This window comes from Apus apus, chromosome 24 (genome assembly GCF_020740795.1).
Source record: "Apus apus isolate bApuApu2 chromosome 24, bApuApu2.pri.cur, whole genome shotgun sequence".
Lineage (NCBI taxonomy): Eukaryota > Metazoa > Chordata > Aves > Apodiformes > Apodidae > Apus > Apus apus.
In genome coordinates, this window is record NC_067305.1 from 5,023,172 (window position 1) to 5,041,085 (window position 17,914).

Here is a 17,914-nt window from a genome sequence, read left to right on the forward strand (position 1 = left end):
CAGGTGACCTGGTAGAGTGAATTTTCCCAAACGAATCTTACTCAAATCCTCCCCGATTCCCAGAGGGGACCCGCTGGTGGGGCAGATCCCAGGGGAAAACGCACTTGTGCTTCCCAGGATATTTATAAGCCACGGGAAACTGGTGCCAGCCCCAAGGGCCGGGGGCTGACGGCAGCTCCTGGCTGGTCCTTTCTCAGCTTTGTGGGACTGGGGACATTTTGGGAGCTCTCCTGCTTCCGGGGAGGATGCTCCCACAGCAGGTGGAGGCTGAACATGCCCCTTCCCACTGGGAAGCAGGATGAGGCTGTGATGGTGCCCCCTCCTCCTCCCCCCTCATTCCATGCCGAGGTTACGTTGGCCTGAGTTGATCCCAGGATTTTCCCAGCAGCAGGAAAGCTAGGCCTGGGAATGGGAAGAGCCGAGGAGCTGGGCAGGCAGCAGGATGTCCCTCTGTCCATCCCCCCGAGCCCAGCCGGGGCCCTTGAACCCCCCGTCCTGCTCTTTCCACACAACTTTCCCCCACCCCAAACCCCCTGGGTCCCGAAGAGGCTCCGGGGGCCCCGTCGGGGGTTGGGGCTGCGCGGACCCGCCCGGCGCTGCCCGGGGGGAGGGTCCCAGCCCGGGGGAGCCGCTCGGCTGCAGCCGCCGCGGCGAGGGGCAGGACCGGGAGGCAGGACCGGGAGGCAGGACCGGGAGGCAGGACCGGGAGGCAGGACCGGCCCGCCCCGGCCGGGCACGGGGCAGGGTGGGAGCGGGACACCCCGTGGGGCCGCAGCTCCGCTCCTGGCCCGGTGCCGGTTCCCGGTGTTTCCCATCCCGGGAGCACCGGGCACGGAGCTCACGCAAATTTAGGGGGGCGGAGCGGGTCTGCCCGTCCGGTAAACCCTCGGTTCCCGGTACCCCCTCCGGTTCCGGTACCGGCCCTGCCATGCCCTCCGCCTACTCGCAGCGGGCCCTGACGGTGCTGCTGCTCTTCGGGACACTGGCCGCCGCCATGGCCCTGCTCGCCTCCAGCCTCATCTTCCAGCTGCCGTCGGGTCGGACCGGTGCCGGTCCCGGTGCCGGTCGAGGGGCTCTGCCGGAGCCGGCGGCCGCCGTTCTGCTGCCGGTCTCGGCCGTGCTGGCCGCGCTCTGCCTGGTGCTCAACGTGAGCTGCCTCCTGCTCTGCCTCCTCCACGGCTACTTCAGCACCGAGATGTGCCGGGGACAGCCCGGGACCGAGCGGTGAGAGCCCCGGGGGGGCGGGGGGCAACGGGGCTTGGGGGTGCAGGAGGGTTCGGGGGGCAGCGGGACATGGGGGTGCAGGGAGGTGTGTGGGGCAGCAGGGTTGGTTTGGGGATGTAGGGAGGTCAGGGGGGCACCGGGGTGCTCTGGAGCCCCGGGGATGCTGAGGGGTGCAGGGGAGGCTCAGAGGGGTCTTGGGCACCAGGATGCTGGGGAGGGGTAGCAGGGGGATGGAGAGGAAGGGGTCCTGCAGGGGAGGGAAGGTGCTGGAGGAGTGCAGGATGGAATGAGGGGTGCGAGGAGGAGGAGGGGTCCCACTGCCCTGGGATGTGTCACAGGGTGCTGGTCCCCTCAGCGTGAGATCGTTCACAGCCCTGCTGACCCCTCCTGCACCCCAAGATCTGGCCTTTGCCAGGCACCCCCCCCCCCCAGTCACTGCCCTCTGACCAGCCTGGCATCAGCTCCACTCCTGGCTTAAAAATAAAAATAAACAACTTGCAAACAGTGAGATTTAAAAGCATCTTGGTGGGAACTGGTCTGTATGGGGAAGCCCCTCCACGTAGCTCCTGGGATGGTCCCCACGGGACAATTTTGGGACCACACGGACTTTAAGCAAGTCAAAAACCCATTTAAAGGGAAGGAGAATATGTAATAGTATATGAACATATATCAATATATTATAATAGCACGAATATATTATAATAGATAACAATATATTAATATAATAATTATGTTTCAACAGTTACATGTTGCTCCTAATTAGACAAACCCATCAAGGCCTCTCCAAGGGCTGGACCCACTCCAGCACGTGGCAAGTGTCTCCTCTCAGCATCTTCCACTAATGAAGGAGAGCAAAATATTTCTGCAGAACACAAAGTTCCCTCAGAGAAAACTTTGGGGGCTGGGGGGAGGGGGAGCCAAATTTCCCCTGGGAAGCTGGTAGAGAGAAAATCTGCTGTAAATTGCTCTGAGATCTGGTATCGATTTGGGCAGTAAAATGCTGAGTTTTGGACTTCTGAGGTTGTTTTGAGAATCCCAAGTGTGAAGCAGGAGCAGCACTAATTAGGCAGCAGATGGAAGGTCACAGGTAGAGTCAAGGTGTGCTGGGTGCAGGCCGAGGCTCACAGGACAGAGCACCCATCACTGCAGGGCCCCTTGGGAAGCTCTTCCCAAACCATTTGGTTCTAAATAACATTTCTGTGCTCTGCTCCAGAGCCCCAGCGAAGTTGGGCTGGTTTTGTCTTTGCTGCAGGTGATCCCAGGCATTGGGAGCACTGGGTTTCTGTCCCTCTGCCCGGGATCTCAAGCAGCTCACTTAGTTTTGGCCGTGCCTCAGTTTCCCCAGCAGCAGCAACCCTGAGGGTTATACTCACGTTTGAGAGGAAAAGGGCAGGTTTTTGGGGATACAGGGATGCTGGTCAGGCAGGAGGAACCAGGAGGACACAGCCCCTCTCCCTGGTGACATGGGACGCCGTTGGACACTGTCTCCTCGTGGCTGAGCTGGCCTGGCCCCACCGGGCACTGGTTTCATTAGGGGACCCGCTCACGTCCCAGGGACCTTTCCCACGTTGGGCTTGTCACACTGAATTACTGCTCCTCAGCGCTGCGCTCAATAGCCCGAGCCAGCTCCAAACAAAGTCCTGCTCCTCCTCGCTAATCCCTCCTCCCCTTCCTCCCCCCTCAGGTAATTAATAAAACAAAGGGGCTGCTCTTCCCCGCCGGCAGCGGGAGCGGGTCCAGCCTCTATTAACGGCTTCCCCGTGGGGGTGGCAACGGCCGAGGGGCTACAACAAGCCCAGGAGGGGGGTCCAGGCCGTGCTGGGAGGAGGCTGGGCCGGGGCACAGCATCCCTGGCTGCCGAATTCCCCACGCAGGGAAATTCAGAGCTGGTCCTGCCCGGAGGAGGGTGGTGCTGCTGCCCCTTCTAAGCCGGGATGCATTCCCAACCAGCTCCCCGGGATTTTGGGAGGTGGCTGGTGGGACCAGCGAGGTCTCCTGCACCCCGAGTTGTTTCAGGGGACTATGGATCCTCAGCATCACGATCCTGCTGGCACCTCTCAAAGCAATGAGGTTTCCAACCCCTGGAGTTGCCTGGCACCCACCTGCCAACCTCCCCACGGCGCCGCAGCCCCTGACGACCCCTCTCCCGGTTAGTGGGGGCATCCTCTGGTGACAGCAGCCTCCAAAGCCCAGCGAGGATTGAGGTTTGCCAGGTCAATCCAGCTCCAAAGAGGCCCAAGCAGAGCTGTCAGGGGCTGGGTGGAGAGCCTGCAGGGTGGGAAACAAAGGCCCTGCTGGAAAGGAGCTGGTCTTTTCATGTGTTTTAAGGACAATTCAAGTGCCAAGCCACTTCCAGACAAAAGCCTTGCAATCCGAGCTGAGCACAGAAACCCAATCCCAAAGGTGAGGAGAGAACCTGGCCTTGCTTCATCCTTGCAGGGGGAGATGGGCTCCACTCACCTCAGATTTGTTCCTTACTCTTCAGGGTTTGCTGAACAGGGGAAAATCACCTGCAAAAAACCTCCAGCCATTTCTCTCTCTCTCTCTCCCGAGCACCTGCCCTCATTTGTTTTTACTCAAAACAAGCAGGAAAAGTTTGACATTTCAAGTGTTCTCACAATCTTCTGTCCCGGAGTGAGAACAAGGCAGCCCAGAGCTGTGCAAAACCTGGAGGAAAACCCCATTCAGAGGAAGTCCTGGGGCTTGTGGTCCCTTGAGGTCCCTTCCAACCCCTATGATTCTATGATTGTGACCAGGCTCTCAGCTGCTTCTCCATGCAAAACCCTTCCAGTTTCTCAGCCCGGGCCAGAGCGTTTTTCCTGTGCTGAGAGCAGGGCCAGGAGACTCACAGACCTGTCCTTCCCTCCCTCTTCCTGCAGGGCTGACTGGTTCCTCCTGGACAGCCGGAGGGTCCGTCACGCTGCCATCGGCCTCTTCTGCTGTGGGGTCTCCATCTACCTGACAGGCAAGTGCTCAGGTCCCACCAGCACAGCCCAGCAGGGACCTTCTGGGCTGCTGAGTTTCTACTCCAGCACCGGGTTTGTTTTGCAAATGGCTTTGCTGGGGTGGACGTTGTGTCCTGGGTGACCAGCAGGGCCTGAAGGCCACGGGTTCAGCTGCGTGGCTTCAGTCCTCCTGGTTCCTCAAGGTGTTCTGCTCTCACCTTCTCCTTCCAGCTCTCGCCATCTACATGCTGCTGCTGTTCGAGCTGGAGGCTGGCATTGCCAGTGCCTGCATCCTCTCCTCGGGTGTCATCGTCCTGCTGATCACAGTGACCCACGCCCTGCTCAGGGCTTCCCAGCTTTCCCAGCAGAACCGCTCCGAGGTTTCTCACACCCTGTACGAGAACGACTCAGCCCAACACGGCGACTCCCCCGGCAGCCGGATGAACAACAGGAACGCGGCCCCTCCCCGGCCCGAGATCCCCCGGGAATTTTCTTTCCCTCCTTTCCTGGAGCGTAAATCCCAGCTGGGCTCTCCAGCCAGCAGCAACCTCACCTCCTCGGGCAGCCCTGGGCCTCGCTCCCAGCAGGAACGTTCCCAGCTGGTGCGGACACACCGGACGCTGCCGGCAGAGCCGGGGCTGCTGCAGGTGCAGGGGAAGCCCTGGAGTGGGATCACCCAGGAGATGAGGAACGTGCTGTCCCGCAAGCCTGGAGCCTCAGGCAAGGACTCGACCCTGGTGTGAATGGAAGTGGGACCTTCTCTCGTCTCAGGGGAGCTGCAGGCAGCCAGGGCCAAGATTTGCATCTCTGATTAGAGCTTAATATGGGTCCTGTCTCAGCAGGGCAGGGGGTGGCTCTTCCACCCTCACCCCCCTACCCGGGGGTCTGGGCAGCTCCTGCTTGATGCTCGTTGCTGCTTCTACTGAGATGCCACCTCCACTCAAAGCCACCTGCCCTGAGCCCCCAGCCCCTCCTGCTGGGGGACACTGCTGGCACTTGTGCCCCCACAAACAAGGACCACAAAATGACCCAGGCAGGACCCCCATGGCTGCCCCAGCCCCAGCAAAGGAGGAGGAACACATGGGTGAGAAGCAGTGAGTGGACCTTGTCCACACACCGACCTCTGCTCCTTCTTCAGCAGATGCCAGCTGATTTCTCTGGCTGTCCCTGCCTCCTTCCTGCCTCCTCCATCCCCAGGAGCCCAAGCTACATGGAGATGGTTCATCCCACCCACCCAGCTGAGCTTCAGAAACCCAGGGAGGTGATGGAGGAGCAAAAAGTGAGATGGAGCCAGAGGAGCCTCCTGAGAGCAGGACAATTTCTATGGGAACTGAGTCCAGCACTGCTTTGATCCCTGCATCCTTGGTAAATTCTCCAGCAGAACAGAACTGCTGGTTCCAGGAGATATTAAGGTTGGAGCTGCCCCCTTTCAAGCGACCTCCAGAGCTGTGCATGCAGCTCTGCTTCCCACTGCTTGACAGGGGATGGAGAAAGTCCTTTTTTGGTTGTTTTTCTGAAGGCCAGGGCAGTTTCCTTTCTTCCCTTGAAAGGCTCCAGCTCCACCAGGCTTTGTTTTGCTCCTTTGAAACACGTCGAGCCAACAGGCTCCAAGACCCCCCAGCCTGAGTGAGCAGCAGGGGAAGGTTTTAGACAGAACTTTCTTGTTTCTTTTTTCTTTTTTTTTTTTTTCCCCTTTTTATTATTGTTCTCACTGAAACCAAATTCATCAACTCCCTGGCACCCAGATGAAAAACCCTCCTTGCAGAATGCCTCCTGCACAAAGCTGAAGTGTGCCCACGTTACGTCTCTACCCAACCATCCACAACACACTGAAAGCAAGACCTAGTTTTGGGTTTGTTTGGGTTTTTTTTCTGAGATATTTGTGGCCAAGAGGTAGAGAAAAGAAATGCCTCGTAGCAGCCTGGCAGGGAGAAGAAGGACAGATGCAGATCCACTCCCTTTCCCTTTTGAAAAGTGCTGTGGAAAGGGACACAAGTGCTCCCCAAAGCACCCCCCAAAGGCAGTCCTGACCCCAGGATTTGCCTGCCCAGGTGCAGCACCTTGTTCCCAGGAGCAGGGAGGCAGGCAGAGGCCTCTGGGCAGCTTCACAGACAGAGCAGGTGGTTTCTCACTCCTCCATGTGGTCAGAGAAGATAGAGGTGGGCTGGAGATGGTGGCAGAGGATGGCCAGTCTTGTCTGAGATCAGGAACTGGCTGGAGGGTTCTTGGCTTGTGGGGCACCAGTGCTGTAGAAAGAGAGAGTGAGTCAGGTCTGGCAGGCAGGACAGTGGCAGCCATGAAACTGTGAAGAACCAGGGGCTCCCTCAAACAAAACCTCACTGCTTGCTGCAGGAGAGCAGCTTGGACAAGGACAGGTTCCAAGCACACCTTCCAGTGTGCTCTGCAGAGCAGCAGAGAGCAGCCCCAGGGGTGTCAGGACAGCAGTTTGCACAGCCCCACAGCTCCCACTAAAACCCCTGTGGGCTGCAGAGTGTGACCCTGCCATGAGGAGAACTGGGCAAGTACAGACCCTGAGCCAGAAGGGGTAAGGGAGGGTCACCCTGCAGGGACAGAGGCTCTGGTGGCTGTGCTGGTTCTATCAGGGGATTTTCTCACTCCTTCCCAGTCAGACTCCAACACTAACACTGAAACAACAAACACCCCAGACTCAGACAAGCTGCTGGGAGGTATTTCAGTAGCTGTAGTTCAACTGCAAGCAGAAAAATGCATCAGTGTTCTGCTACCACTTATCTCTGTGGGACTCTGCCTGAAAAGAGCCAGACAGGTGAGAGGGAACAGAAAAGTCACTAGGAAGAAAACTGGTTCTGTCCTGGCTCAAACCAGGACAAGCACCAAGCACAGCCTCCCCCCTGCTCCATCTTGGTAGCCCCACCTCACTCCAAACACCTTGGCCACAACACAGGTTTAATGTTTAAAACATCCCTTTTGAAATATGGAAATAGAATCCTAGAACTATTCAGGTTGGAAAAGCCCCTTGGGATCACCAAGTCCAACCATCACCCCTGCTCTACAAAGTTCTCCCCTAAACCCTAAACCAGATCTACCAACACCACACTCAATAAACTACCTTCCAGTTACCCTTTGGTAAACAGGATTATTTGCTTCCCAGCAAACCAAGCCAGGAGGCAAGCAGCATGCTCTTTCAAATAACAGCCTGGAATGGTGTTCTGGGAGAACTGCTTGGCATGTGACATCACCCTGGGAGCCACCCAGACACACAGGGTCCCCCCCTTGCTACCTGCGGCCCTGAGCAGCGTTCAGCTGGTCCTTCATGGCAATGGCCTGTCTGAGCAGGCTGTCAATGCTCCTGAAGTACACGCTGCTGTCTGTCATGTTCTTGATGGCACTGGAGGAAGGGAAGAGGAGGGTGGAGGGGTCAGTATTTTCAGAGGCATGGTGGGTTCAGAGCACACAGCAGAGAGGACTGCGAGGAAGAAACCTCAGGTTCATAGCAGAGAACAGAATGGCAGAATGGTTTTGGTTGGAAAAGACCTCTGAGATAATTGTTGAGTCCAACCATGAGGTGGAGCCTGCTGAGCCAGGTGCTCAGCCAGACCTGCTGCACTGCATCCCTGGCATGTGGCACCTCCCTGCTGGGTGGACTTACTGCAGGACCAGCAGCTCTGCCCACAGAGGGGGCAGCTCAGAGCACTGCCTGCCTCCCACCCCCTTGCCCTGCTCTCCCCATGGCTCACACCAGGGGGGCAGCAGGGAAGCCTCTCTGCTTTGGTTTCAGGCTAGAGATTTGGGAGAAATCCTTCAGTGAAGGAGGGGTCAGGTACTGGGACAGGCTCTGCCCAGGGAGGTGGTGGAGTCACCATCCCTGGAGGGATTCAAAATAAGATGTGGCACTTCAGGACATGCTCCAATGGGCTTGGTGGGTGGTTCTGGTTTTCTGTGGTGGTTTTGGTTTGTTTTTTTTCCCCTGGGTGGACAGTTGGGACTCTGGGATCTTGGAGCACTTTCTCAACTGTGACAACTCTGTGATTCTGCTGCTACAAAACCTCTCCCTGTAGACACCCCCCCCCCCTGTACCTGCAGGCATATTCCACTGTGTAGATGGCTCCTTGGCTTTGCTCCTCCCAGCTCTGCATGTCAGACTGAAAAAGAAGAGGAGGTGGCACCATGAGGTGTGTGCTGGGCAGACACAGCCCACAACAACATGTCCCACCAGCCCTGCCTGAGCACAGGCTCTTCCCACTGGAAGCTGCACTGAGATGGGCAGCCTGCCTGCAGGCACCAGGCACTAGCAATTAAAATAAACATTTATTGTGCCTGTTTCTGGCAGGGCTATTAGTTCAGGCCAACACTTTGGATATTCTGGCAAAATTCCCCTTGTGTTTAGATGTTTTGCCCCGTGAGCAACCAGCCATGGCCCTGAGCACAACAGAGAAGGATGTTTGGGAATACTGGGATCTCCCAGGGTGTCTGGCCCAGCAGGATCTGACCTAACACAGCTCCTGCAGAGTCCTCTGCTTAGTCACAGAATCACAGAATGGTTTGGGTTGGAAGGGACCTTAAAGATCATCAGTCCTTCACACAAAAGCAGGGAAGTTTCTTTCACAGCAGAGAAAGTGCTGGATCTGCTACTGATCAATGTTTTCACAGCCACAATTGTCCTTGTCCTCCAGTCTCCTCTGCAACTCCAGGGCCTGATCCCCAGCAGCCACCAGCACCGTGGAAGGAGCCCTGTAAACCTCACCCCAAGGCAGGCAGCTCTGCCACAGGCCAGAACTGTACCAAGGGAAGGGAAAGCCAAACAAACACCTCAATCCCAATGGAAGCACAGCTGCATTCAGGGATGTAGCTCAACAGGAAACTGCTTCAAAAGCCCTTCAGTAGTTTGGGTGCTCTTTAAAGTATGTTCTCCTGGGAGCTAATTCTCCAGCCTATTCTGCTGCATCTTGTTACAAGGCAGAGGAGATCCAAGAGCCTCTTTCTGTGGGTGCAGGAGGTTGGGCAGGAGCTTGAACTGCATCCAGAATCCCTTCTGCTGTTCAAAGCCTGCCCTACATCAGCACACTTGACCACAGAGCTTTAAACTACAAAAGAAACAAGCCCCTACATGCCACGCTCCGGGCAGCTCCTGGTGGGACAGCATCCTTCCCCCAGGACTCACAGCCCCATGGAGACCACACTCCTCCAGGAGTCCAATCCCATCTCATGCAGCTGCATCCCTGGCTGGGAAGACACTTTCTCCTCAGAGGAGGCTGCAAAAAAGGTGCAGAAGCTTCCCTGCAGTTCCTCACCCTGTGCTCCCCAGGAGGTGCCAGAACAACCACTCAGACCCTGACATCACCCTGGCCCAGTCACAGCCCGTGGTCCTGCCCTTCCTGAGCACCAGTATTTTAAGCATTTCCCAGTATCAGAGCCAGTGGTGCCCATTCCCAGCATTCCCACCAATTCCTGGGATTTTCACATCCTCTATTAGGAACAAGAGCCTTTCCCTAGAACTCCTCACTTCTAAATCTTTCCATCTTAAATTCCCAGGATGTGTCCTTGGATGCAGTTTAAGAACCAAAGCCAGCTCTTAATACCCAGTAGCACTAATATTCCTGCTGCTTGGAAATAAATTAACCAGAGAGATCTAAGTTCTCCCAAGACCAAGGGAAATCCAGCCAGGCTGTTCTGTGAGGAGTGGGGCTGAGCAGCCAGGGCCTCACATCCTCCTCTTCTCTGGGAGGTGGGAAATCTGCTCAGAAGGTTTGAGAGGATGAGGAAGATGGTATGAAGATGATTGTTTTATCAAGTCCCAGAAAGCTGCTTGTTGCCCAGGCACAGAGGAAACCTTCCCCTTGCAGAAACTTTTCTCCCAGTGCCCCCAGCCTGCTCCCATTTCTTTTCCTGGGTTTAATCCCCCTGGGAATTTCCAAGGCTGTGTCTCAGGAGAACTCAGGCAGCCAGGGATGAAGCTGCTGCACAGCTGAGGGAAAGCTGGAAACCACCAATAAATCCCATTTCCTTTCTGTGTCACCTACATCTCGGGACTAAATTACCTGAGAATGGATCCACACAGAGCATTCCTTTTTCCTCTGGTCTGGAGAATTAAACCCACCTCACCCGAATGCCTCTGCTGTGATTTACATCAAACCTGGCAGGGTTTTCACGCTGCACAGCCCTGCTGATACCTCTTGCTGACACCTCCTGCTGACACCTCCTGCTCCCCTGCTGGGCCATGGAGCCAATGGGCTCTGGCAGAGCAACCTGGACCATCCATCCCCACCTAATTAGAATCATGGAATGGTTTGGGTTGCAAAGAACCTTAAAGATCATTGAGTTCCAACCCCCCTGCATGGGCAGGGACACCTCCCACCAGCCCAGGTTGCTCCAAGCCCCATCCAACCTGCCCTTCAACACTGCCAGGGATGGGGCAGCCACAGCTTCCCTGGGCAACCTGGGCCAGGGTCTCACCACCCTCACACTCCAGAACTTCCTCCTCATGTCTCACCTCAATGTCCCCTCTTCCAGTTTTAATCCCCCTTGTCCTCTCCACACTCTGCTGTGCCCACAGCCCTGGCCGAGCCTCAAGTGTCTCCCTCTCCTGGGGTTTGGCTGCCTGGGCTCAAGGGCTTGACAGGCCCCTTCTGTTTGCTGCAAGGCCTGAAACTGGGATAAAAGGAGAGTGGGATTGAGGACATGGGAGAAAACCTGTCATGAGGCTGTTACTGGCAGCAGAGTCAGGACACTGGCCTAGCTGAGTTAGGTTGAACCCTCCCAGTTTCTACCAGGGACTGGTTACAGGAAGCACAGCCAGGAAGCAGGAGAGCAGCTGGGAAGCTGGAATGCTGCAAGGCTGAACCTGGTGAAGGAACCTGGTGCCTGTGACAGCTCCTGTCACACCGAGGGACGTGGGGTCCTCGTGTTTGCTGCTGGTGCCCAGAGGCCAGCACCACCTCCCTTCCCACAGGGAGACAGTGGAAAAGAGGGGGAATTTTGGCTACAACAGAGAACTCCAGAGGTCTTGCCTGGCATAAACTCAGCTGCTCAACAATATGCTCCATGCCTGGTGCCTTCCCTTGGCTGTCACTTCCACAAGAGCCTCTGCTCTGCCCCTCACCCCTGGGATGGGAACCAACCTCTTCCCCCTGCATGACTTGTCAGACAATTTGCTCCATTTCCTTTTGTTCCAGACACATTCCCTGAAATTGGGATCTCTCTTGATTAAATGGAAGCAAGTGACAGCCCTGGAATAATATTCCAAACCTGTCTCACCTGCATCAGCATGTGCTGTGCACCCATGTACATCTCTATACCCCCACCCCTGCACACAGACACGTACAGGAAACCTTAATAAATAATTGAATAATAAAGTGTCACAATCCAGGTTAATTTGGGAAGCAGGGCTGTAAAGTAAAGGTGAAAAATGGGGCCTGACAGCACATTAGCATAGCCATGAGGCAGTAATCTATTCATGAGACATCACTCCTAATGAATCATGACTGGCAGAAGAGGGAGAAGGACAAGAAGGCTGGTGCTAACGTGTGCTGGGGAGGAAAGCAGGAACACAGCTGGGAGATGCAATTCATTATCCTGCTTTGCCTCTTTGCACTTGTTTCCTCACACTCCCCCCCCTTTCCCTCCTCTTACCCTCACCCTGGTTTTATGTAGGAAAAAACCAATCTCCCGGCACAGGGAGGGGGAATAAGACTTAACACCTCCCTCCTCCCCAGACAAGGCAAACTACTCCTATTTCTTTGTCTCCACACACAAGTCCAGCCATGCCAGCACAGGGCTGGGCCCCCAAGCTTTTTTTCCACGGATAATTTTCAAGGATCCCCTCATTCCCTCTGGTTCAGAGCAACCTGGGCTCCCCCAGCCCCTCACACCCCCGGGGCCGATCTCCCTCCTGCTCCCCCCTCATCCCAGGGAGATGAATCAATGATCACGTTCCAAGTGAGGGAAAGAGCTGGTGTGGCAGCTCCAGAGCCCAGGGGGGGCAGGACCCACCTTGTGCTGTGCCAGCTCTGGCAGGGACCTCCGAACGTGCTCCTGCAGCCGGTACAGAGCCACGGAGGGCTCGTTGGCCAGCACGTACAGGCTCTCTGTGAACTTGTCTGTGACTGCAACAGGGAGAGCAAGGGAGTTATGGGCAGCAGGGAACAGCCAGAGGGCAAGGAGGGGTTGGGAAAAGGTTCCCCCCAGAGCACTGGCCCTGTCCCCAGCATGGCAAGGGAGAGATCAGAGCAACAGCTCGTGGGTAACAGTCTGACAGTGAGGATGTGGAAGTGAAATCTTGCTCGACAGGCAGTTCTGTTCCCACTCTCCCCACAGCCTGAACAAACTGGGCTCCAACCACAGACAGACCAGCTCGGGATGTCCCCACCTCCACAGTCCCCTTGGGGGTTCTGGTTGTTCTGCTTTCAGGGAACACCAGAGCTCTGCCCCTCGTGGGGCCCTTTCTGACCAGTTTGGAGCAGGGGGAGAGATGAGCAGACCCCAGCAGTGCCCTGGCTCCCTTCCCCTGCCCCACAGCCACCCCATCCCCCGGGCAGAGCCAGCACCTCCCGGCCTGCAGGCTCCCTGTCTCCCGAGCAGCCTCTGGGGCTCAGCTCTGCTCAGAGCCTGGAGCTCTCCTCCACCTCCGCCACCCCCCAAAGCATGGGGCAGCTGTGGTGGGCACAGACCTGGGCCCGGGAACCTTCAGTGCGGTGCTGAGCTGCCCCCTCAGCCCCTGCCCCACCTCTTCTCCCAGCCCCGCCTGTGTCCGGGCCCCCCTTCCAGCCCCGCCCGGACCCCCCTTTCCCCGCGGGTTCCCGGGGGGCACCGCCCCCCCGCGATGCTTCTTCCATCGCTCACCGGGCTGAGGGGCCGGGGGGGGGGGGGGGGAACCCACAAGGGTCCCATCGGGACACGCCCTGTCGCGACACCCAGTCCCCATGGCAACCAACCCCGCCGCGCCTTTCCGGGCCCTGCAGAGCCCGGGCACCACCCCCCCCCGGCCCGACCCGCAGCGCCACGTCGCGACCGGCCAAACGGCACCCGCAGGGCCCCGCAGGGCCCCCAGCCCCCGGCTCCCTCCCTCCCCCCGGCCCCGCTCCCACCTTTCTTCACCTTCAGCTGCATCTCGGGCTCCTCCATCCCGCCCCGCCGCCACTTCCGCTTCCGGCGCCGCCGCCGAAAACAGCCCCGGCCGGAAACCGCGGGCCCCGCGCGCTCGGTCCTGGCGGGGCGGGACGCGGGCACCGGAGGATGCGGGGGGTGAGCCCGGGCCCGGGGACGGCCAGGGAGGGACCCCAGGGGGGTCCGGGGGGGGCAGCGGGGGGTCCCTCCGCTCCGCCCGGGCTCGCTCGAGGGGTTGGGAGCTTTTGTCGGCGGTGCGGGGGGCTGGGGGCGGGCGGGACCCCCCGCGCTGCCGGCACGGCGGGGCTGGGGGCTCGGCAGCCCCCCCGGGGGCGTCCCCGCCTTCCCTCACGCGCTGCCGGGCGGCAGGTGCCCCATGGAGGGCGGAGGAGCCGTCGCGGACCTGGCGGGGAACTCCCCGCACGACGCGGGTGCCCGGGAGCTCCGGAAAGAGGGTGAAAGCGGAGCGGGGGGAGCAGCGGCCGCGGAGGAGCTGGCGGCCACCGGGGCCCCCCCGGGGTGTCTGCGGCCGGAGCGGGACGTGTCACGCGTGGACCACGGGGACAGTGAGTGCGGGGGGTGACAGGAGCTCAGAGGGGGCATCTCCCACCCCCCCCAACCCCCCGCGACCCTCCTCCCTGGGCTCGGGGTGCTGGCCGCGCTGGTTGGGTGCGCTGGGGCTCCAGCTGCTCCCAGCGAGTGGCAGCGGGTCCCTCACGGCCACCCGTGGTGTCTCGGTGGGGCAGGCAGTGCCCTGCAGCCCTCGGGTCCCCCCGACGGGCGGGCACAGGAGCACCCGGCCCGCGGCTCTCGGCGGCGGGCGCTGCCCAGCCTGCTGCTCCGCCCGTCGGAGGGACCGTCGGGCTCTCTCATCCCGCAAAGGCAGCTAGAAAAATAAAAATAAAAAAGTCTTTTAACCGCTGCTGCTCCCTCCCCGTGGCCAGGCCGAGTCCGAACCCGACGGCTCCTGCCAGCAGTCAGAGGTCGCTGTGGTTCCAGGCAGCGGAACCAGCCGCGGCGAACTCCTCATTAACGCCCTGGGGTTTCCAAACCGAGCTCTTCAAGGGTAGGAGACCCGGGGATGAACTTGAGCGCATCCCCCAGGCTGTCCCCTGCAGTGTGTCCTTTGCAGTGATGCCGCTCATGCCAGCTCCCTGCCTCCCACCCTGCCCCACATGGACCCCCCCCCCCCCGGGCTGGTTTATCTTCCCTGCTCGTTGCTGGTCCCTGCAAACTGGTCAAACCTCCATCTCCAGGCTCTTTACTAGGGAGGGAGTAAATCCTTTGTTGCAGGACTCAGTTTTTGCTAGGGACAGGAGGGCACAGCTTCAGGAGAGCTGTCATGAAGCTCTTGGCCTCAGGTCAGTGCAGCTCCTCCCTGTGCAGAGATGTTCCCTGACTCCCTCCCCTCCGGAACAGGCTTCGCCCTGAAGCGCAGCAACGCCCTGACCAACAGGCAGCGAGGCAACGAGGTCTCAGCCCTCCCAGCCACGCTGGACAGTGAGTACTGCTGGGCAGGGGTGATGTGGGGTGGAGAGGGTGCAGAGGACACTGGGCTGGGCCCTCCAGGTGCTCCCTGCAGCGCCCATGGCTGGTTGTCCCCACCACTGAATGGCAGAAGGGTGTTGGCTGCACGTTGGGTTTTACTGCCCAGTTACCCCCTCCCCAGGCTTGCAGGGACCTGCCTGCAGATGGTGGGTGCTGAGATGGGGAAACATTTTGTCCTGATGGGTGAATTCTTTCTCTTCCCCCAGCCCTGTCCATCCACCAGCTTGCTGCCCAAGGAGAGCTCAGCCAGCTCAAGGAGCACCTCCGGAAAGGTACCTCTGTCCCTCACGCCAGGGCATGAAACGCCTTTTGATCCACTCTTGGCTTAGTGTAAAGACTTTGGTGGGTTTACTGGGGGAACAGGGAGCCGAGGGGGCTTTACCCTTCCAGTGTATGACGTCTCATCCCTGTTTGTGCAGGTGAGAACTTGGTCAATAAACGTGATGAGAGAGGTTTGACGCCGCTGATCTGGGCCGCGGCCTTCGGAGAGATCGAAACGGTCCGTCACCTGCTCCAGTGGGTAAGGCCAGGCTCATGGAGCACCTCGTTAGCAGGAGACTTCCCCTCTCCACCCCCAGTGGCTGCCAGATTGTCCCAGTACCATCTCAGCCAGCCTTTCCCACGGCACCAAACAGGACACGTCTGCAGAGCTAAGGGCTGTCGGAGGCGGCTCCCCGTTGGGCTGGGGGCTAAGCTGGGAGCCTGAAGAGCCTTATCTCACAGCCAGCAATAACTTTTTGTAATTAAATATCTGCTTATTGGTAATTTGAGATCAGGCTCATCACTTGGGCCCTGTAATCTGCCAGCAAATGTGCTCACTGAGGTGTCGTTGCAGTTAATGAACTCATTGCTGCATCGTCCTTGAGTGCCGGGCTCACAGTCGAGGATGGTCTGGGGGTGAGCAGGAACCAGGTCCCCCTCCACTCTGGATCAAACTGCTCCCCAAAGCTCAGTCCGAAGACTTGTGATCACTCGTGCTTCAAAAGCACCGCCCAAAACCCTGGCTCTGCTTCTGGATTAGCAGCAAAATCACAAGGTGTTACCAAAGAGACAAACAGAACCCAAAAGAGAGGAGGTGATACATTGATAGAGGATATGATGAAGTCCAGGAGAGGTCCGTGGCTGGCAGGGCCTGGAGGACAGAGGTTTTGTAGGGAAAATCAGTAACAGAAGAGAGGGTGAGTACTGTACAGGGCTGGTAACACTGTTAATAGTGGTGGAGAAAGGGCTGAGTAACAGGAATCAGTATCAGGCTCCCTTTACTGACACTGGAGAGGGCTTTTAAGTCCCCACCTGAGATGTTTGATGATGATTAAAATATGCCCAGGAAGGACTTTGGTCAGGAGAGGTCACTGGGAACTCGGGATCTGTCTCTGCTCCTTGAGGCTGACCTGGCTCAATGATCAGCCCCCTGGGGTACCCAGCAAGGCTGTGCTGAGCACCCCAGGCCTCAGCAGGGCTGCTTCCCCCCCGGGAGGGGGGCTCACATTGGTGCTGTCCCCAGGGTGCAGACCCCCACGCCCTGGCCAAGGAGCGGGAGAGCGCCCTGTCCCTGGCCAGCATGGGCGGCTACACCGACATCGTCCTCATGCTGCTGGAGAGGAACGTGGACATCAACATCTATGACTGGGTGAGTGCCACCAGGGCAGGCTGCCTTAGCCAGGGACCCCACGGGGGTAGTGCCAGCGCTTGGGGGTGACACAGAGCCCTGAGGGGGGTCTGCAAAGCTCGTTTTAAAAAGCAGCAGCGAGTTCACATCATTCCAGGGCTGAGTTTGCCTCCCTGCCAGCTGCTTCCCAGCCCTCCTTTGCCTGCTCCTGTGGATTTTGTTGAAGGAATTAATCTGGATAATAATCTTAAATGGTTTCCTTGGTTGCTCACACAGGTGATGTTACCAAGCACAGGGAAACCAGGCTCAGAACTTCAGGCTCTCTTTAAAATTACAGAGTTTAGAAGTTACTGTATTTCACCTGGAAAATAAAAACCTGCACAGAGACCTCCCTGAGAGCCTGGAGGTGGGAGAGGGTGGGAAGGGGATCCCAGGGGGGTGAGCACAGGCAGGAGGGGGGTGAGCACAGCCCCACGGTGACACAGCCCCCTCCCTCTCCCTGCAGAACGGTGGCACCCCCCTGCTCTACGCTGTGCGCGGCAACCACGTCAAGTGTGTCGAGGCCCTGCTAGGTAATGGGGAACCACCCCAGGGATGGGGCTGGGGGGAGAAACTGAGCACCTTGGGGGTGTCACGGTGGGGGGCTGCCCAGCCAGGATGGGCAGCTTTTGGGGGTCCCCAGTGCCCTGATCCCCACTGCCTGCAGCTCATGGTGCCGACCTGACAACGGAGGCAGATTCTGGCTACACCCCGATGGATCTGGCCGTGGCCCTGGGACACAAGAAAGGCAAGTGTCCTCTCTGTGCCTGGCAGGGAGCCCTGCTTTCCCTTCCTGAGAAGCCTCCAGGTGATTCCCAACTTCCAGCCTGGTTTTTCTTGACCTTCCACCACAGCTCCCTGCTCTGCCACCCAGAGAAAGCAAGGCAGAGAAATCAAGATGGGTCCCGTTCCCCTTGGTCTCCTTCCAAACCAGAGCTGTGCTGGGACAGGGGAAGTGGGGACAGACCCCTGGCATAAAAGGATTTTTTTCCAGCCTCCCACTGGAAAACAGGAGCAAAATGGTGGCCAAGTCCTGCCCACAGAGGCAGTGGCTTCTCTCAGGCTTGGCTTTCCCAGGTTTCACTTCTCTCCCCTCCATTAGTCCAACAGGTTATTGAAAATCACATCCTCAAGCTGTTTCAGAAAAAGGAGCTGGAGTGAGACAGGAGCCCCACCAGCCCAGGGCTCCCCTCTGGGACCACCATGGCCTCACCCAGCTGCCCCCAAACGGCACGATGCTTCCAGCATGGAGCACACAAGGGAGCCAGGAACCGCTGGGAATCTACCCCTTCTCCAGGGGGTCTGCCCACCCACAGGGCCCCATGCCTGGGACCCCTCATTCCTCAGGACAGCTGCAGCTCTGCCCAGGCTCTGCTGCTCTGTGTGTGTTCAGGGATTGCATTTTTGGAAGTAAACTCTCAAGCAACTGTGTGGAGCCCTGTCCTTTGCCTCGGCCTGGCACAGCCAC

The 17,914-nt window shown here is 58.3% G+C and overlaps 3 protein-coding genes across 3 annotated transcripts; 2 read left to right on the forward strand and 1 right to left on the reverse strand.

Moving 5' to 3' along the window:
• Positions 1-928: 928 nt before the first annotated feature.
• TMEM221 (transmembrane protein 221) lies at positions 929-5,697 on the forward strand. Its single transcript, XM_051639511.1, has 3 exons — positions 929-1,224; positions 4,104-4,189; positions 4,401-5,697. The coding sequence occupies exons 1-3, from the start codon at positions 929-931 to the stop codon at positions 4,910-4,912; spliced, it is 894 nt and encodes a 297-aa protein (XP_051495471.1). The 3' UTR covers positions 4,913-5,697.
• A 165-nt stretch (positions 5,698-5,862) lies between these two features.
• Positions 5,863-13,314, reverse strand: BORCS8 (BLOC-1 related complex subunit 8). The gene is made up of 5 exons (XM_051639544.1): positions 13,232-13,314; positions 12,138-12,250; positions 8,226-8,290; positions 7,429-7,536; positions 5,863-6,415 (listed from the first exon to the last, which is right to left on the reverse strand). Exons 1-5 carry the CDS (start codon positions 13,266-13,268, stop codon positions 6,373-6,375), a joined length of 366 nt encoding a protein of 121 aa, XP_051495504.1. The 5' UTR covers positions 13,269-13,314; the 3' UTR covers positions 5,863-6,372.
• RFXANK (regulatory factor X associated ankyrin containing protein) lies at positions 13,310-17,873 on the forward strand. The gene is made up of 9 exons (XM_051639518.1): positions 13,310-13,388; positions 13,620-13,816; positions 14,670-14,750; positions 15,005-15,070; positions 15,218-15,318; positions 16,303-16,428; positions 16,913-16,979; positions 17,114-17,194; positions 17,549-17,873. The coding sequence occupies exons 2-9, from the start codon at positions 13,627-13,629 to the stop codon at positions 17,605-17,607; spliced, it is 771 nt and encodes a 256-aa protein (XP_051495478.1). The 5' UTR covers positions 13,310-13,388; positions 13,620-13,626; the 3' UTR covers positions 17,608-17,873.
• Positions 17,874-17,914: the final 41 nt, after the last annotated feature.